This window comes from Phaethon aethereus, assembly GCF_964289735.1.
Source record: "Phaethon aethereus genome assembly, chromosome: 2".
Taxonomy (NCBI): domain Eukaryota; kingdom Metazoa; phylum Chordata; class Aves; order Phaethontiformes; family Phaethontidae; genus Phaethon; species Phaethon aethereus.
Window position 1 is genome coordinate 151,136,877 of NC_138582.1, and position 21,944 is coordinate 151,158,820.

General features: G+C 35.8%; 1 protein-coding gene across 1 annotated transcript in view; it reads right to left on the reverse strand.

The window, feature by feature from the left end:
- Positions 1 to 21,944, reverse strand: part of DNAJC1 (DnaJ heat shock protein family (Hsp40) member C1) — a gene marked incomplete at its 5' end in the record, with an annotated part of 114,222 nt that overhangs the window by 41,105 nt on the left and 51,173 nt on the right. The window contains 2 exons of the mRNA XM_082014617.1: positions 1,998 to 2,164; positions 12,325 to 12,415. Coding sequence (XP_081870743.1) covers positions 1,998 to 2,164; positions 12,325 to 12,415 — 258 coding nt within the window. The remainder of the gene's footprint in view (positions 1 to 1,997; positions 2,165 to 12,324; positions 12,416 to 21,944) is intronic.

A 21,944-nucleotide genomic window follows, 5' to 3' on the forward strand; every position in this document is an offset into this window, starting at 1 on the left:
TTTTTCCATGTAAGCTTATTACAAATCATATGACAGAAATTCTCATATTGACATACAAATGGCTCCTACAAGCTACTACAGTCAGTAACATATATTCTCCATTTCTTTGTACAGTTTATGAATCTCTTTCTCTGCACTACTGTATTAAATGTCAACATTGCATTGCTGTAACATACTAGCTGTCAAGGAAAGGAAGCATACCTCATCACAATTTGCTCAGGTCAAACATTTTACCCGGACAGTATACCTTCAAATTGTCCGTTTGTTCCTAAAATGTTACCCCATTTGTAACAGAACTCTGGAATCAAAGTGGTGAGATGCAATACTGAACCTCTAGGTGTATGTGTAGAAAAACAAGTTAGTTACCTTTTAATAACAGTTCTTTGACACGTTTTAATTTCTGAGACTCCTGTTTCTGAAAGAATGTGCCTACAACTTGTTCTCTTAGCAGTGTCTCTGAAGACACAAGTTCTATATAATCTGTGTAGGAAGTGCAAAATTATACATGGAATAGGCCCAGTCTTATTCAATTCCTTCATTTTCACAGAAATCCAAAGAAAGACTCAATTTCCATCAAACAAAAAGGTGAATTTAGGGATCCAGAGAGTCAAGTATGCAACCAACCCAAGCTACTGTAAACAAACACACATCTTTTCTCCTTTAATCATTTGCTCACACAGCCTGGCAAGCAAAGCTGATTCACAGAGATGCAACTAACAGGAATCCAATCCATGGGTGCTTTTTGAGTTAAGGTAAACAAAGCAATGACTGTACATATGCTCTTAACTCCCAGGCAACTCATCTGTAGAATTAAGGACCTGAGTTCTTACTTTCTCCAAGTGCATGAAAATATGCTCCAGTGTTTAAAGATTCAGAGTGTCAATCCCTTACACAGAAGTCAAAAGCTAAGCCTATTTGTTACACATTTGTTACAGAAATATAAAAGTAAACATAATGCAGAGGTACTAAATAACACAGAAAGATAAAAGTAACAGCAAGAGAAAATTGGCAACTGGGAAGTCACGAAGTTTAGTAATCCAATAGTGGTAGACAACGAAACAGGTTATGCAAAATTCAAATTATTTCAGTAAAAATTTTGGGTCTGGCTAAAAATGGGAGGGAGTCTTTTTCAGAGGCTTGAAAACAACTAAGTAGTAAGCAAATCTGCAGCACAGAGGAGTCAAACAAATGACATCAGGAACATCTTTTTACTATTTTGATGCTGGAGTCTATGTGTTGTCCTAACTCCACTCCAAACACACTATTCTCCTCATCCCAGTCTTCCAGGCAAGGCAGATTTTCAAGTCAGGAGACCAATTTACAACATTTCTTCTGTCACCAATCTCAGTTCTAAGATGAAAACTACACATTTTCAAGCCAGTATATTTTAATAAAATTTACCAGAAGATACTTACAGTAACTGCCACTAAGAGCCCTTATCTCCAAGTAGCAAGAACCTTAACAACAGGCCTAAGTCAAAATGTTAGGACTTTTCCATAAGTCAGATGAAATGCACAAAGTACATAAGCAATTCCACAATCAAAAGATACTACACCTGGATATCAAGAAGCAAAGGTTTCTTCTTTCTTTTTTCTTTGCTTTTTTTTTTTTTAAATCGAAAAGAATCTATTCTTGCAAGCAAAATGTTATTAAGTGCAGTTAAGAGAAAGAACCAAGCCTCATGTAACTTGACAGCATTATGTTCTACTAATTTCTAGTGAACAAGAATAGTATTTATATGAGGAACCATAGAGAGCTTTCATATATTTTAATCAACGACATCCTATTATAACAACATTTCCAGTATCATTACCCAAATTACATTGAACATTGATATAATCTTTTCCATTACATCTCTGCCTGACAAATAATACTTCTCTAGACTTCAACAGTATATGAATATTGTAGTGGTATACACACATTATTCCATTTTCTTAAGGGCAAGGAAGTGAACCAACATTTAAAATATGTAAAAACATAAAAGATTTTGAACTTACCTTCTTTTTTTGTGTTCTGTTCCTGCCTCCCAACCAATCATCCATCTGTTCCTCAATCTCTTCAATTGAAGCTCCATGATCATATGATGGTATATATGCACTCGACTCCAGAACTGTGTATACAGGGAATTCTGATTTTGGTTTCTTGACTTTAGGCTTCTTCTCCTCTATGCAAAAATAAAAAAGAAGAAAGAAAAGTAATGCTACTAATACTGCAGAGAAGTATAATTCAGAAGCAGGCTTAGCTCCTCAATTCTTAATGCTATATTAAAATTTCCGCTGAGGTAGGGGCTTCAATTTCTTTCTTAAAAAGATAATTCAGAGTTCTGCATAATGATTTTATTTTTACAAAAAGTGAATATCACGGCATCCACTTAGCCCCTCTTCTATCTGAACTATGCCTTAAAGGGCCAAATGAGAAGCCCCTCAAAAACACAGTTAGCTCTTGTCACTGCTAGACCACCTGGCAATTGAGATTAGTACAGGCAAAAGCATAGGGAGCTGTTAACAGATTCAAAAGCCCAGCTGGCTTCAAAGAAATTGGCAAAGATAGAAAGGTGAGTTTTAGACAATTTTGTATTACTTCATGGTCAGCTGTGCTGAGTAAAAGCTTCTTAGCCAATAGATAGCATCTCTGTTCTCAGATTTCTGTAACTACAAATAGCTCTTGTTCTAGCACTTGCAAATTTAGGAAGACTTAAATGTTGGACCTCATTTCTCAAAACTGATCAGCTTTCTGCTCTCTCTGTCTTTCAAATGGTAGTAAATGGGAGCAGCAAACTGAGGGGACACAAAGAAGGGACAACAACAACCTAAACCCCAGCAACTGAAAATATATCCATTATGCAAGATGGATCTCTAAAGAAAAATTTAAGATTGATTGACAATTGCCAGAACTTCAGGAAAGAGATGAGGATGAGGATCAGAAAGAGAAGCTTGAACACTCAGAAAGCATCCAGAAACCTCAGGTATGCCAAGTGGGACTCTCAGTTTTTTTCCTCATTGTTCTAAAAATATGCTGTATTCACAATAACTGGATACTCCTAAGGATGGTACTAAACTGAAAGAGCTGATCTAACAGCTGGCTGCAGCCAACAAAGGAAAGTTCTACTCTGCCTCCACCTTCCACTCTCCTCTGTGTGGTTATATGCTCCTCTCTTCTATTTGTGCTTTGACAGTCATCCAATAACTTAGCAAACTAAATCAATTCAGTAATCTAGTAGGAAATTACTCTTTTACACTCAAACAAAAAGAAAAATGCAAGTCATTTAAAAGAGGTGGACAAAGAAAAGGAGAATACCACTTCTCAGCAGCAGTTGGCCATTTGTCCCATTTGAGGACAAACTTCACAGAGCCTGTTGCAATAGGACAAGGGGTAACAGGTTTAAACTAAAAGAAGGTAGATTTAGACAGGGTCTAAGTAAGAAATTTTTCACTATGAGGGTGGTGAAACACTGGCACAGGTTGCCCAGAGAGGTGGTAGATGCCCCATCCCTGGAAACGTTCAAAGTCAGGTTGGATGGGGCTCTGAGCAACCTGGTCTAGTTGAAGATCTATTCTATGATTCTAGGATTAGATCAGCTTATCTGCCTTTACAGCCATGCCCTAATACTTTTCTGAGCATCACAGGAGAAAAGTCTGTTTTTCACTAAAACCTTCTTTAAAAAATTCCTGAAGAGGATAGAAGGACTGTTCCCTACAGACTCTGATGCAGAATTCCTTTTCCTAACAGTGTATGTGCAGGAACAGCACACTGAAAAGGCTCCACAGACTTGACAAACTCCTAGGATCTGAATACTTAAGAAACTAATAAATGGAGAGAGAACTGTTTCATGGCACCATTCAGAACTCCAAAAAGAACAGGAAATTCATACAGATGTTGAAAGTTAACAGAATGACTAATGATGTTTTAAACTTTTTAATGTATGTTGTTCAGAGACCTGTTGTTCTTGTGAAAAAAATCCCAGACTTTGCTCGTAATTGTCAAGTTACTCTCAATAAATGAAATATTAACTAAAAATTTGTATTTGGAATTTTTTTAGCATCCTTCTCTAGGTATGCATAGTAAATATAATGAAATTACATATGCTCCCCAAAAAACAAAACTAAAAGAAAGGCTAAAATTGTTAACCAGCATCTCTCTCATTATTCAGATGTTATTAAAGACAATACTGAGACAAAAAGAATTTTGTCTATTTCAGAAGGTAATTTTTATAATCAAATCACATATATTAACCATTATCTCATTTTTCTCCAAAGCTGCTGCACATAATAGCTTCTGGAGTCAGAGTTAAGATTTGTGAGGATAAGTAACAATGGCTTCACCAGCTATTTACTGCAAACACATACACTGGCAAAAATATTCTAGGAAGTTACCTTAAATGACAGTTTCCACTACTGTATTTCAATCCTGCAAAATAATCAAGCACACTGTGTGTGTTCACTTGGAATTGCTTAACAGTGGAGGTAGACTGAAGACAATTAGATTTTCCTGTATCTTGCACCCCATCAACTACTGTTTGCTGATTTTCCCTCTCAAAATATGCAAATAGTTAAAGCCTGACTACAACTAACATTTAAAAGTGAAGAGTCTAGCCTGCAGATAGGTCCTCTAGACTCTTTCTGTAGTTTTAGAAGTAATTCTGTAACAGTATTTCTAAAAGGCACTGCACCCCACTTTAACATGGGGTATCGAAGACAGTATCTAGGCTTTCTTTAGGCAGTTAAAGTGAGAGGGAAAGACCTAACATAGAGAAGGCACTCTCCTGTTTGCTGACTATCAAAGGAATGATAAATCCCACCTAGAGAAGATGGCTGTACAACCTTAAACAAGCACTCAACCAGAATTAAAAAAATCTGTCTCTACTGTCTCCCGTGCATATACAAAAAGATGCTCCATTTGTGGAAACATTCCAGGTCAGGTTGGATGGGGTGGGGCTCCGAGTAACCTGATCTAGTTGAAGATGTCCCTGCTTACTGCAGGGGGGTTGGACCAGATGACCTTTAAAGGTCCCTTCCAACCCGAAGATTCTATGATTCTATGAAAAAGTTCAGCATATCCCTTACATACCACAGAGTCTGTCATACTGAATTAAAAAAATATAAATAGAATTGAAGTCACAGCACCTTTGACACGGGGCTCCTAATAACCACTGAGAACAGTTTCACCTCAGGATTTTTGAAAGCCACTTTTTAGAATATGAAAGCACACAGAAGTCATTTAATGGTAACATCATAAGGATTTTAGATAGGGGAACTTCAGAGATAATGATGTACACTATGAAGCCTCAACTTAAGGCAGCCAAGGACTCTTGTTCTTTCAGGTGAAGATGGAGAAAGCAAAATACATCAAACTATTTCACCCAAACAACACAAGTCCACAGCAGATAGCTAGAAGAAAACCTCTCTCTTAACATGTTATCTGTTTATTATCAGCAATTCAACTGGCATCCCAAAAGACACTTCCAACCTGACCTGGTGCTTTACCCTGAAGAGAATAAGAATCAGATTTTCCAGGTAGTAGGTGATGCCCGGACAGTTGAATCCTACACCTGCTAAGGCCTGACAGAGAGCCAGGAAGCTGGCACTGCTGCCACCACCACAACCTAAAGTAAGGACGTATTTGATGGTGTTGACAGTAGCAACAACTGCCACTGTGATTCAGAGTTTTGAAACACAAGTGTTCCCTTAACACTCAGTGTCTTCTTATAATGGTGCTGGGTTTAGACTATGTTGCCATCCACTATAACAGAACACACTTTCAAAGTCCATTTCTCTCCTCTAGTCTCAAATATTGTTCTAATATTGTTGTGTATAAACCTACCTGAAGTGCAGGAAAAACATACAGAAAAAGATTTCAGAGGTTCCTCCCAGTTTTGTGTCAGCCATTGTCCACTGGAGACCCAGTCAGACCACTATGCCCCATGCAGGCATCCATATCCAGCAGACCTTAACTATGACCAAAGTTACTGGTGCTCATACAACTAAATGCAGTGGAGAAAAACAGTGTTGGTGAAACCACAGCCTGATTTCAAGCTCAATAAGGTAAATGAATAGCTTATTCCCACTACTATTTTCTGGGAGCATTATGTATTTTAATTGCTAAATTACAGTGTAGTAACTTTTCTAGTTTATTAAAGAGAATTAAAAAAAGGCAACAGCAGAAAGTAAATGGATAATCCAAGATCATAAGCTCTATGGAAATTGTTTGATATCTACCACTCCAATGTAAAATGATCAGTATTTTACATTTACTTTTACAGACTTCTAGTCCTTTTGTGGCAGAAGAAATTTTATCATTTGCTGAATTCATACTGCAAGGACACTAACTTTCTATGTGTATTTTCCACCTTCAGAACTACTAAGTTCTTTACCAGAAGACTAAATTCAACTGTGTATTTAATAACTTTGAGTTAAAAAAAGGGAGAGAATTTGTCCCCTGTGTTTGAACACAAACACACTTCAAAACTATTGCAGTACTGGCTATACAAACTTTTACTAGTTTATGGTGCCATGATCCAGGTTTTGAAGTTTGATGAATCACTTGCACATAATCAGATATTTTGACCTTCCTCGTTAGCCCTTCCACCTTGTTACTACATTAATTTTATCAGAGGCAGAATTAATAGTATCTGGCTAATGGTTATTTGCTTCGAGATATATCAGCTGTCATTTTTAGAAGACAAGGAATCAGCTAGCATTTTGGATCAAGTGCCATGTAATAAAAGTGGTGCTTTTTCCATAATAAGTATCAGAGGTCCACATTTTAAAATACATGTAAATGTAAAGAATTTGCAGAATTTTTCACAGAAAAAATGAGCGCTTTATATAGGAAGAAACAAAACAAAGCAAAACCAAGTGCTGAACTTCTGCAGAGAAAGTATGACACATCAAACTGGAGCTCCCTCTCTCTTGCAAGGCTTCTAAGCTTTAATTTTAAGCATGAACAAGAATTCACAGAATACACAGAAAATATGGTCAAAAAAGACAGTGATGTCTTGAAAATCACAGAAGGAAAAGGGACAGACTGGTATCTCATGCATTGATAAGCAAGAAATAGGACCACACACAGAGGTAGACATCAAACATCTTTTTGGCAAGTCGGTGAGATCCTGCATTGAGATCTCCTTTTCTTTCAGTATTTTTCACTTACCTATGTAACTATGAAAGCCAACCAAAGCATTTATAGTATTAAAATTTGTTTAAAACATGACAGAGAAAAATTCACTTGCATGTACAGCAACACAGTCAGAATAAAATAGACCCAAAAGTCTGGAAAAAATTGTACTAAGCTTTTGACAGTGGAGCAAAAAATGGAGCAAACTATATTCAATATTAATGCAAATATGGGACAAACACTCATGTTTAAAAAAAAAATACATTTCTGTGCTCATAATAAAGTCTACGGGATTATATATATGCATCATGAGTTAAAGACAAATACATACATCTGCTGTACCGAGACCTAGAAGCTAGTTTATTTTGGAGTAAACTGACTTAAAACATGCTCAGTAGTGAATATACCTTCAACCACAAAAAACTTCTCACAAGGTGTAGGAGTTTGACGTCTCTCTTTTTCTCCTAGTATCTACCCTTCCCAAAACTTCCTACTCCCCCAAAACACCTCACCCCCATAATATGAAAGGGTTAGAAATAAACCTCCAATATTTCCGAGCTAATTTGCCTTCCAACAAATGTATAATGAAACACGCATGCCTCTTTTCACATAAGCCTCATAACGCTGTGTGTTAGTGGAATATTTTCCATTACATCTGAAGGAAGTTTTGTAGGGAGAAGCATCATACAGCCTAGTTGAAACAACTGGAAGAAGCACACGAGCTTGCAAGTTCAAAATCCTTTCAGTTGGCCTGCCGAAACAATCAATGAAACGGATGATACTTAGTTTGCCATAATTAGGCTTCAGAGGTAACTATTAAGTGATCAGAACATTCACACCCATGCTGACCAGAAAAGCATGCATTATATGAATTCATTTTCTCTGAACCTGCCTGTCAGCAAATCATTACTGGGCAGGCATGTGACCACTGCATTTTGGCAGGGATTAATAATACACATGATTATCCAAGATATTTGTCAATTATTTGTAAGTAAACGTAACGTCATTTTCACTACAGTGCTAGATTACATAAATGTGGTCAACACGGTTTACAGTGAAGAGTAAAGTACAGGAAGAAGTACGAACATGGACTGGCTCATAGTCTGAGACCAATCAAACCAAAAGCACCTTATGCCATATCTGCACTTATGAGAGACTATGTGCAAGGAACCTTTGATGTAAGAGCTTGCAGTTATGGTGGACAAGCTATCTGAAACAAGCTACCAGGGCAATGGGGACTAAGGTAATCTGTCATTCTGTAAACAGAACAGTAATGATAGAAGAGATGTGATTTTATAATTAGAAGATGAAAAATGTTAAAACACTATATACAAATCCAGCATCCAATACTTACAGCTACATTGGAAAACTAAACAGAGTACAGAAAATCCACAGAAATTAAGGGCTAAAGAAATGCTTTATATGAAGCAAGTCTGCAGGTAAATAAAACTTCTTTTTTTAAGCACAGGAAAATGCCAATAATGAACAACTGAAGGCTAAAGCTAGAGAAATCCATACTGAAATTAAGATATAACTGTATAACAGTAAAATTAATTGTCTGAACAAACCATGAAAAATTGAAGGCAACTCAAGGTTTTCTGATCAATATTGTATGTTGCATATCAAGATGCTAAAAATTAAAGTGCATCAATGGTACAAGTCAAACAAAACAAGTCATGAGAATCAGTATTTTTCACTGATTTTTGCCTGTTAGGGTCTGAAATAAACACGATACTAAACGACCTAGCGATGTCCTCTATCCCTAAGTTTCATGAAGCAATATAAAAAGCTACACAAGCAACATGCTATATTTCAAGCTGTCTGGAAAGGGAGAACCATCAAGCCTAACCAAACTTAATCAAATGTATTGAAGGTTTCACTACAGCTCTGGAGTTGAACTCTGTTCACTACAGCAGGCACCCAGTTAAGACATGTCTTACTATAAAGCCCTATAGAGAGATACAGGTATCACTACAGATACCATTATAAAGCCCCAATACAGAAAGAAGGCTAGTCATGCAGCCATAGGCTAGTAACTTTGTATTTCAGGTAAAGCTCGAATGATGGGGGTGAGGAAAAAGTCCACAAAAAACCCAAGTACTATTCAACATGGTTTACAACTAGAAACAAACAGTTTCTTGCCATGGATTGTTCCAGATGCCTTGTACATCAGGGCAAGAATTCTGGATTTACAATACAAATATGTTTGGTAACTGGGATGCCAGTGAAGAGTTCACTTGCAATGTCTAGCAGGTGCTATTTCTTTAAAAAGGCATATTTAAAAAAATAATTAAGTCTTCATATTGAAGGTCAGAGAGAAAAAACGTAAGGAAGTAAGAGAACTACCAAGGCTAAATATAAGGAAAGAAAACTAGATGTGTTTCTCACCAAAATGGATGTGGTTGAAAGAAGTACTCCATGCAAGAAGACGACCAATACAACTGCTAGAATTTGTCTTGATAACTACTCAAACCTTGAAACTTATGTTTAAAACCTGGCAGTCATCTGTCCTGACAATGTATGTATGCCTAAGTCTTCTCAGTTTAACAACCACTCGGTTCAGTTAATACCTACTCTATTTTACATTCCATGACTATGAAGAACAAGGCTATCTATTGTTACAGAATCATTCCCTGATGCATGGACTACACGTGTGTGTGTGACACTACAGGAGAGGGAGAAGTTAAAACAAAGTTTATTAATAAAGGCACTTTCATTTTAAAATAAATTTTGTGTTCTAGTATCTAAATGTGAAAAGGGCATCAGAAAATGTAAGACAAATAATTTCTATTTTTATACATAAAAGACCCATTTACCTGCGATTCTTACACAAAACCAAGTTTCCTACAAACATAAGGTCTGTACTGTAAGTTGCTATATTTTTGTAAGGTAAAGTTGCTATATTTTACTAAGGTAGTAGTGACAGTTCTGAATGGATTGAGAAGTGATAAGAAACACTGCAAAAGTGCCAGAAAAATACATCAAAATTGTGCATAACATTGACTTACCAAGAAATTACTTTTTCACACTCCTCACCAAATATAGCACTTTAATGACATCTCAATTCTGTCCTCTCTTTCCTACTTTGCCCATTATATTTTCCTCCTCCAGTACCCTTCTCTGGTTTTAGTTCAAGCCACCTACAGAATACTGCACAATTTCAGCAGGAAAGCAGATAGACATGGGGGTAAACTAGCAATTAGGTAATGAAAAACAAGCACTGTAAAACAGCTATTGCTAATCTGCATGAGATACATTTACTCAATTAGGTAGATGGAACTGTTATTATGAACTCCCATTCCACGGATGGTCTCTAAAATTAAGAGGAATGAGGGCAAACAAAATGCACATTTGGTGATTTACAACCTTTCTACGCTAATTGTGAAGTGACAATGCCGAACAATATAATGAAATAAGCAAATTTAACAGATGATTTGCATGCAAGCTTCAGAAAAAAATTATGTAATTTTTTTTTTTGCCTACAGTAACATAGATTCATCTTTTGCTCGTCTCTTGGGACTCTTACTTCTTTCAAAAAAAAGGGTAACTGACAGCTCGTTCTGCTGCCCAGCAATAGCACTGCTACGGCTGACCAAATTAATTCTATGCCAAATTTCAAACTCTGCTAATTACAGGTGGTGACTCTCAACCCTTCTTCTTGCTCTCTGCCAGCAAGCCTATCAAGGGCAGGCAGAATGCCAACCAGTGCGACTGGTGAGGACTGGCCCCTGCTCACATGAGTGACGTTGGGTCAGCTGGCAGACATGGGGGTCCCACGTGCCATGTCGCAGCCGGCAGCACGACAGGGGACAGGGTGGTGCTTCTGTGAGAGGTCGGGGTGACCTGGAAGGGGAAGAGTGCCAAACCCTCACCTCTCATGTGTGGGCACTGCTACTGGAGGTAACAAAAAAAAGTGGCTCTCACTTTTTTGTGACATCTGGCAGAGAAGAAATACTGAAAAGTCCACACGTGGTCTTTCAGTGAAACACAGGAACATGCACACTACCATTTTAATGACTTCATACTTTCACTTCTGTTTTCAAAAACTAGTCCTTTTAAAACAGTAGTTGACAGATTTCAATGAAGAAAGTATGCCAGATGTTTTGAACAATGGCAATACATTACTACCTGACAATTTAAGAAGTTTTTAGTAATCTGAGTGAAGACCCTTTTCAAGGGCCCATTTTGTGGTTACATAGCACAAACATAATGGCAGGCCTCGCTAACAAGCATTAAATGCACTGTGTTGCTAGATTTGGCCCTGGGTCCACAACACACACTGAGGTGCTGAATGTTATCCACTTTCCCAAAACAGATTCAGCTACAGGTAAATTAGGAATTATCACTGAAACTGGATCTCTCTGCTGATCTTACAAAATATAGCTATTTTGTAAATATAAATAATGCAGTTGTACTTTAAGTGCCTAAAGGCTTATGCATACTCAAAGCTAGTAAATTATTATAGGGCATTCAATGCATTTGTCAGAATAAAGGAACTTAAAAGCATGCACTTAAGTACAGTCAATAAAGCAAGCACGCACAAACACAGACAAAAAAACTTTTAAAATTCTCTTCAGCAGAAGGTAGACTTAATCATTGTCAAAAGCAAATAACTGAAAGCAGAAAAGGAAAGTCACCTATAATTATTCTGAATACTTTATTAAGGAAAATGCTAATTCCCTTCTCTGGTCTTTCATAAGCATGTAAAGACTTTAAGGCATTTATTTTAACAATAGCATGAATCCATCTCCAAAGTCTGCATCCATGCTTTTGGAAATTCAAATTATGTTCAATTTCTATCACAAAAATCAACTCATTATGCACAGAAGAATTATTAAACATGTTATTTTAAAACAATATTTACAGACAAAGAGAATACAAGAATAGTCAAAACACAAGAGGTCACTTCTGAAAATGTATACACCAAGTTCTATGCATTTGAGATTTCCCTCTAGTAAAGCAATGTTTCCAGCAGAGTAGGCTTTGTTGCTACTATGTAACTATCAACTGTTTTATACCTCTGTAGGAACAAACCAGCAGCCTACTGCAAAATTAGCCACAACGTTAAAAGCTTATTTAAATTTAACAGCAGTAGAAAAATATATAAAACACATATTTTTGAGGATTATAAAAATGTTTGTTCACATATACCTACTACACAGGATCTATCACATTACATCTTTGTTTATTAAGACAGTGGTAAAAACTCACTCTGAAGTGTTTCAAGTTCAGCCTTAGCCAGGGCATCTTCTTTCGCCTTCATTTTTGTTTCTTTATATTCTACATATAATTGTCTGGCATCCTTTAAGAAAATGTTGCAATGACATTAGCATCCTTATACAAACAAGTTATTGCAATGGCTCTGTTCTAAGTTCTCAATTAACCTTGCAAAAAAATTTAAGATATAATCGTTTCCTTGAGTTACAGCAATTTTCAGTATAGAAAGCATTTGTTTAGAATGTAGAATTTTTGTGTAATAAAGGTTCAAACGTAATAGCGTTGATTTTAGAGACTATGAAGCTCACTGACAACCTGAAAGGCAAAATGGTTAGAAAAACATTTCTGATCACTACCTATGGCTTTTAAGAGGCCATGTACCCACTTTGCTCACATCAGCAATCTGGAAGTTCAAGGAATAAAGAAAAGTTTTTAATTAGAGTAGTGTGTGCAGTGACAAAGGGAATTGCTAGGCAGCAGTCGTCTTAGTGTGAACTCATTATGGAACCGCATGTTCCAAAACCCAACTTGTCATTCCCCGCCCCGCCTTTTTTTTAAAGCCAACTTCTACATTGCTATTAATGTGTTGAAAATATATATTAAGTTTTTTCTCCAAGGGTTCGAGTCTAATCTGAAATTTATTTTGCAAATTTGCACATGAAACTAGAAGTCCTGTCACAAATCTCACAATAAGTTACAGATTTCCAAAATCTGATTAATTAGTAATTTTAGTTAATTTATTACTAATTTAATTAATTAGTAATTTGCATTGAAAGCTTTCCGATATGAACAACCAGATTGCTGAAGTAAGAGGTTTGGAGAGTTTTCTTACTCTCACTTACCAGTTTAAGAGATTTCTATAGTCATTCAAAAACAACCAATCTGTAACAAAAATGCTGAAATAGACAAATTATTATTTATAATTTCCAGCCACACAGAACATCTATTGCATGAAATAAAAATTAATTATAGTATTAGATAAAGCTAATTTTAGCTCTTTATAGCCAAAAATAATTGTATTCTTGTTATTACATTAACAATCCCACTTCCTACATATAAAGGGTGATTAAAGTTTTAATGTAGAATGTATTGTAACTAAGCAGTAAGTATTTTATAATTTCAACTATAATCCCATAAATTTGAACAAAACCTGGTCTCATGAAAAATTAAGTGACATCTTAATAAATTCTGAAAATAAAACCTGAGTTAAGCAGTCATTATTGCTGCTTCTAATGGCAGAAGTCATCCAAAAACACTGCTTCCTGCAAAGATACTCCGACATATCAGTTGTTCTTTGCGTTATACTGGCATCTACCCCTTCAAAGACACTTAGGGGAGGTGGGACAACAGAGGACAGAATCATGACCCAGCTCTGAGCAGAACTTTGTATTGTTTCGGGACATGTCATTGATACAAGTCAGCACACCTGAGAAACAACTCCTACAGATACCCACAAAAGATCAGTACGGTTTCATCTCCTTCCAGAATACCTCTTTTTACTGTCTTTACATTTGGGTACAGGAAACGGAAAGGTACATTTCTCTGCTAGGTTTACGTAGGCGATCACAGCACACAGAAGAAATTTTAAAGACTTTACATAAGTTTCTGCTGCTGGAACATAGCAGATTAGAGCATCTCATAGGCTTACAGGGGTTTGGGGGGGGGGGAAAGTGGTTTTTTGCGGTTTTAATAGAATTGAGCCTAACAAAATGTGTGTAGGTATAGGTCGACTACCATTAACAGCAGATATAAAGACTTGGAGGAAACATATTCAGTCATGTTCCCTGTACTCTCCAAATTTGGACTATTTGCATCATTAAGAAACAGAAACAGCCTTGTATATAACTGTTAACTTCTGCTACAAGTTTGAGACATTTGGGTTGCGTGGCATACACGGGACTCAGACATGCTGATATCCAAAAAATGCTTTTGTTTAAGGCTATGATTTCAAAATGGCTACAATTAACCGGCATTTAAATTTAACCCATTTGACACTGAAAGCCAATATTTGATGCTAAATTCTGCTGTAAAATCCATTATTGCTTGTGGGATCTCCAGACAGCAGGCACTAGGGGGTAACTGTCAATCTCTCCAGCATGTCAATCATGGAACAATTGGAAATGTGGCTCAGACAAAAATGAGACACAATAGCTGAACAACAAAGAAAACTAGTCAGAAGCACGTAAATGAAATTTAGTAGTATTGTTGCTTTATGGATATAAAATGGATTATCACTGCAAATGAAGTAATATCCAGGTAACAAAGGCAACATTAGTATTTTACCTTATTAATGACAGTTTATTATTATTATAGATTATTATACCATAATCACATAAAGGGGGAGACTGCACATTCTGAAGCACACATAAAAATGTATACATATAATGTAAAGCAAATAAAAAACCCCAAAAACTTTCATCAAAATGGATTTTTGAAAATCAAATCTTCCCCACAAAAGCATAAGAAATGGCTCTACAGGTTGTAAAGAGAAATTAATATACGTACCTGAGTAAATATTTTAGTCACAGATACAAAATATGTGGATATTAGACCTTGTAAGTAAAAGTGAAAGAAACACTGGAAAAGAGTTTAAAATAGGAAGTTCTTTGAAGAAAACTTCTGCCTTAACATAAATAAGCACATTTCAATTTATTCCTCATTAGTTTTCAATTGTATCAGTCTAAACAGGAATATTCATTTTCAAGCATATTCAGTTTTGGTAGTAAGAGTATTTCAAAATAGATTAATGTTCAGATTTTTTACTTTTCCAAAGTGATAAATTTAAGCAGTCGTTTTGCCTCCATATGAATATTGTAGGGCCCTGAAAACTCTGGCAATACAGATACAGCCTCTTACAATCTAATGCTCCTTCCCCAAAATTCAGTAACAATTCTTCTCTTAGAGGATCTTTTCCCAAACAGCTCAAAATATGCACAATATCAAAATTGTATACCTGATGTATACTTCATCTTCAATAGGTAATAAATATAAGAAAAGCAACATTTCTGTCCTTTTGGAGGTGGAAAGGAACAGAGGAAAAAGCCACACAGATACAAAGCTTGGAACTGTTCTAACTAAAAGCTCCAGCTTACCTAATCAGAAATATTTTGTTCTCATTTGCAGGAAGTTTGAGAAGTTTTCAAAAAAGAACATCAACACAAGTGCATTACTTCGCCATCAAAGCAGTTATATGCATGTAGTTAAGGAAAAAGAATAATGAAAAGGGCTAATACATGCTGGTCTATTATGCTATGATTTTAAATACACAATTTCCAAAAAGGAACAGAATGAAAAAAGAGTGTATTAGAAACGCAAAATTCTGCTATTAGTATTCCTAAATTACATTTCAACTGCCATGTATATGAAATTCCTGTGTTTACCCTCAGATCATAATAAAATTGAGGGACAAACACTTAATTAACATATTTTCAATATTTTAACCACAATTAAGAACAAAGAATAATTAAAAACTCTTGTATTTCAGTTCCTCTTTATATCAGTATCGTCTCATGTCAATAAATTTGAGAGTACCAAGACAAAGCTTGAGTGATGCAGAAATACAGAAAATCCTGATACTTCGCTTTTGAGGGGTTTTTTTCTTTCTTTGCTTGGGGGTTTTGGGCTTGGGGGTTTTTGTGGGGTTTTCATGGTGGTTTTTTGTGGGGTTTTTTTGTTGTTTTTTTTTTTTTTTTAAATTTTGTTTTGGTTTGTTTGGTGGTTGTTTTTAACTCAACAGATACAGTATTTATTCAAACTGTACTAATTTTGGAACTAAAAGCTTCAGTTCTGATTAAGACTCAGCCACTCTAGCCCCTCGACTTTTGGGGAGGGTGATGAGGTGTTGTTGGTTTGTTTGCTTTGCAGTGGTTTGTTGTTTTTCCCCCCGCCACTTAATCTTCCTGGCTTTCTGGTCTACCTCAGAAAGACAAAAGATTAGGAGAAATAAGGCAAACATTGGAAACAACTTCCTGTATTGGCCATATGTGAATCTTCATTACAGATTTTGTGATAGAATCAGCTTCACTTTCTACTTTTCTAGGTGAGGGACTGATACCAACAAAATGCATCCCCTCAGAATTTACAGTTAAGTGGAAACTTTCCCCCAGGCATATTTAAAATCAGTATATTGAAATAATTTTCTTTGCATTAATTCTTATTAAATCAATCTATAGGCGTAAGGAGAAATATTTGCAATTTTTCGTCTTTTTGAGTGCAGTGTTCTTGTACAATTTTTACAAAAACAGAGAGAGAAGAAGGGGTTGCAGTAATTTTAATTTGACATCTGAGCTTCAATTTGCTATTTCTACGCAATAAAAATGCCAGCCATTATACCACAGCAAAAACACTCTTTTGATGGGTTTATAAACTAGCAATATCAATATGTTATGGTAAAAAATAATGTAAAAAAAAAAAGCTAAACTTTATAATTTATATTTGTCTTTGGCATTTTTACATGTTTACTCAAAGTCAAACTAATAAATAAACAGGAATTGCATTACCTCCTCCTTTATAATCAGAAAATAATGCTTTGACCCTGGAATAAAACCAGGTATGGCCAGGCTTTTCAGCTGTGTATAGCCAGTGGGAGGTTGAAGCATGCTTTCCCAAGTCTTGGATACACCAGCTGACCAGCAGCAGGCTGTGCTACTGCAGTATCTGCTGAGTATTCCACATCCACAGTGGTGAAACAAAGGCAGCCAGAAGGGGGAACGGAGGCCAATGTTGCAAGGCCTCCCTGGGACTCATTCACCCCCTGTGAAGCCTCTTACCACAACAGAACAGTACCATGAATTGAGAGCCAGTATGGCCTCATACACATGAGCTACTCTTGGAGCTACACTCCTCTAATGTGTGTCCTGGGATATGCAGGCATACAGTAAGTGATTTGAAGGAGAACAAAATTGGCTGCCACAGAACAACAGGCAATTAAAGGCAAATTTCTTTAGCATCTTATGTTTACCTAAAACTTACTATGCAGGAAAGCACATTTTTTCTCCAGAGCCTCAGACAGTAACCCATTAGATGCAAATTATTTTTGCTCACTTGCATACACCCACAATACTTGTTTTACCATCCACTCTCCTCTGACCTGCTTCTAAGCTTCTAATTGACCTCAGGGTCAAGAGCTTCATCCCTACTTTCGTTTTCCCAACAGCTGCAAAATAGCAAGAAACAGAGCAAATGGGCAATCACTCGTGCCACACATCCTGCAACTGCTCACTCCCCACAACTTATATCAACATTGGTGCTGTACAGTAAGTTGGAACACATCAAAACCCTGGGAATCCTGTAAAGCTGTGAATTAAATTGATATTTAACCTTCCTGACTTGAATAAATCCCTTAAAATCTCTTTTTAAAGGCATATGTTATTAAATGCAATAAATTTTATTTTAATCTTCAAACAATCATTTCATATAAGTCATACATGAAGACAAAAACAACCCATGCAAGTGTTTGCTGACCTAATCAAATCTTGTTTAAAAGCTAACTTTGCCAAAGGAGATGCCCTGCTGGCAAAGCCTCTTGAGTTTAATGACACATTGCCAATCCATTTAAGGCCAAAGCTGAACCATCTCTAAACAGGTGTTGAAATGTAATCATGGATTAAAAGAAAACCTGAGGAAAAAATGCCAAGAAATTAAACACCTCTGGGTCACTAGTTTGAATCTATTCCAGGCTACTAAATCAGCTACAGTAATTACCATCTGGTAGCCTTTTTGTTTTAATTCACTTTGTGCTACACAAAAGTCTTTATAAACAAAAGTTTCAATTGTAATTGAAAGCTTTGTTCATAATCTCACTAGGTTACACCCAGGGCAACTACATATTGAGCTTCAACTGGCAAGCCACCAGTTCTTCCAACAGTTCACTGCTAGGGTGTATGCACTAGCCCTACACTATTCTAGGTAGGGGATAACAGGAAACTTTATTTTCTTAACATGAATCCATTTCTGTCTGAAACAAACAAAAATGCTTTCTGCTTCATTATACTCAGGACAACAGCACGGTCATAATTTAACTAATAAAAAACATTTCCTAGTGCTGATTGGCATTAATGAAGTTGGTGTAAAAATAAAGATATTCATTGCTAAGCTTTACCACATCAAGATGGAAGAAAAGTAGTTGACAGGAACATGAACAAACACTCCTATCTTCAGTTTTCTGAAGGAAATATTTTGTGAAGAATAATTAGCAACATTTTTAAGAAAGATGACTTCTCTTAAAGTTGTATGTCTGCACATCCAAAAAAAACTCTAGTCAGCTGGTTTGGGAATAAACTGCAATCTACGTATGAATGTTTTGCCACAAAAGAAAAGTATACTTAACACAAGGATCTATTCTGTATTACATTCACCATTTGAACAGATATTCTTGCACTCTATATCTAGCTGGCTTATTTCTTTGTAAGAACAATTTTCAGTTCAAATAAACATTTTAACTGAGTTTTGTTTCTTTTTTTTTTCTTTTTTTTTTTTAAATATAGCCTTCTTCCAGGTCATTCTCATGAACAGTAAACTACACATGACCTTAGAAACAATTGCATTCTTTTTTTACCTTTTTCTTGAGCCTACATTATAGGAATTAAACTTAAGAATTAAATAGTTAATGTAATTTACACGCCACTTAATGTTTCTTTCACACCACAGATATTTGATTTATGATACGTTATGTATTCTTTTCCCTTTGCTTCTTTAAACAAGCTTAAAGATGCTGTTTTCACCCTCAAATTTAAGTAAACTAAATGCATGAATATAACCACCTATGTAATCTCTCTCAAAATACAATTGTCAACAGTTTAAAAAAACCAATCATTTTTTAGTTTCTCTCACCCTCCTCTCACCCATTTTTCTTCCAGTTTCTTGACATAAAATGCAGACTACGATAAAATGGCACAGGCCATCACAAGGGCATGCAAACAAAGCATTTTTCTTCAGTAAAGGCCCACCTTAATTATTTTAAGTGCCTCCTCCTGAAATCTGACATTTTGAAGGAGGAAGGGGAAGTAGGAGAAAGACACTCAATTGGATAAATGAGAGCCAGGCATGGGCAGAAGCTCAGCAACCTGAATCCTGAGACAGAGATGTTATAAGCAGAATATTCACATTAACTAATGGGGGGAGAGATGGATGCTAGGTAAAAGTAATCAGTACAAAAAAGTGGCAAAAAGTTTAAATGGACCTCTCCCTGTGGGTTTTGTTTGGTTAGGGTTTTTTTTCATTGTTGCTTTGGTTTTGTGGGGGCATTTTTGTTTTTAATAAAGTTTCCTTTGGGGAAGAACTTGTGTACACAGGCAGGTGGGTTTGTTTCCTTAATTTGAGGAAGCAGTTCAGTTATTTCACTGACAGAGCTTTGAAAAACTCGGTGGCAGAAGCAACATTTAATTAGAAGTATTGCTAACTCTTACTCTTTTCTGTGCCAAATGGGGTTCATTTAAATATGGATGCATTTTTAGAAGTTAACCTACAGTTGCATTAGTTGCAGATGAATGACAGCCAATTTTGAAAATAACCTGTTGGCTCTTAAATGACTGAAGAAATAATTTAGATTAACTCAATACACAACTAAAATCTGTAGCAGCCATCCTTATGTCAATCACTGTAACACCTTGTTAAATAATTTGCATGAGTAACTAGCACATGTAACACTACCCGGTATCTGTAGGAGTCTTATCTTCCAGATAAAACTGCCCTAATGATTCTACTTATACTAAAAGCCTGAAATATAGTGAAATCTCAAGCCTATGTTAGTGTACTACTAAAGAAAAAATTCGAAGATTCTCTGTACTGGTATATAATCATGTGAGTACTGCTACTTTTTTGCTGTATGTTGGTAATTGCAACTAAGGCAGAACTTGCTAAAACCTTAAATACAACTCAAAAAGAGCTCAGAGGGGTCTCTGTCCAGCTAGCTACAACATACGAGGTATCTTTTGCACTGTCATTTCAGAAAACATATCCAACATGAGGTCACTGCTGCTCTTATGCTCTTCAGAAGAGGAAATACTTCTTTAAGTATTATTAATTAACAAGCTACAGTAATCAATCTCAGGTACCTGAAGTTCTGAATATTCTCAACATTGAAGATTACTGATATTTGATTGCATTTTAACTTACATAATCAGCAGGTCCTCTCAAACAACAGCAAAACAAGCCCCAGAGTTAAGCAGTAGTGTAATTTACATATGGGGCAATTTACTCTAGAGCTCCATCTCTTTGCTTCCTCCTTGCTCCAAAGCCTTCCAGCTCTGAATTCCTCTACATCCTGCATCCCCTGCCACCTAATCCCTGGTTGCTGGTCTCCAATTTTCCATAAGTTATTGGATAGCTTTTTTTCTGATACCATTAATTTAATGGATTTAAAATCCACAGCAAGAGGTATTGGCTAGGTGTTGACAAAGCACAAAACATCACTTTTGTTGTATTCATCTTTTCTGCCTATTCTGGCAGACACAGGATCTGCGTTTTGAACAGAAAATCTGAAACCTGTTATACTGACTTCTTAACAGACTATCTTAAAATCATAAAAATGAGAAAATAACATCTTAGATTATAAGAAGTCCTAATATATAATTATTCATTAATCTTACCCCATTCTATAATATTTTGTATATTTTGCTATTAAGGCAAAAGGGGAAGTACTATAATTATGAAGAAAGTTTCAAAAATGCAGCAACAGCAATTACTGAACTTAATTCTTTTCTATCTGACTCACTTAAATGAGGGGTGAACATCAAAGCTCAATTTGGACACATCACTTGATCTAATTAAGCATCATCATTTTTGCTTTAAAAACTCCCAGAAAGAACGGTTTCTTTAATAAAATAGCCACAGAGTTCTGATGAAACTTTTAAAGAGAAAGAGATATTATCTTTTGCATCTCTTTGTAGGAAAGGTTAAAGGCTATAAAAACGGATGCTGAAAGACCAGACTTTATTGCACTTAAAACTTTTACAAGCCTTTTGCTAACAGATTAGGAATTATCAATTACATGTTTTTCCATCTTGATCATAGACAGAAATTGGACATTGATGCCATTTACACTATTTATACTTAGAATTAATATTAAGTATTTCTGTAAACCAAAGTAAAATCCACTTGGCACTCCCTGATCCATATTCATTAGCAGTGAACAAGGGTATTAAACAAATGGGTGTATTCAAGGGAAATGAGAAGAGCACGTGATATTAAAAAAGTTATTCTGGTAACTGATGTGACAATACTTGTACTGGATGAATATCAGCTACATTTTACAGTTTATAGTATTAGATTAAAAAGACACAGTTGTGGGCAAGTCTGCCACATTTATGTTTATAAATTACAAAAATACCTTTGTTACTTTACCTTAGTAATTTCAGGTATCAGTTTATACCATTATCTAGTGACTCAAAAAAAAGAAAAACAGCTCACTCAATCAGAAAAAGTAATTTCACTGTTCCCCAAAATTAAATGATGTATTAATATCTGCTAAGAAAACACAGCATTTACTTATTTGAGATAAAAATACTTTTGTTAACAGATCGCTTAAAAGACATTGCTATTCCTAATTAGATGTACATATATCATCCCTCTCCCATCATCTATTCTTGTAGTTTTGCCTACAGGAACTGCTGCTG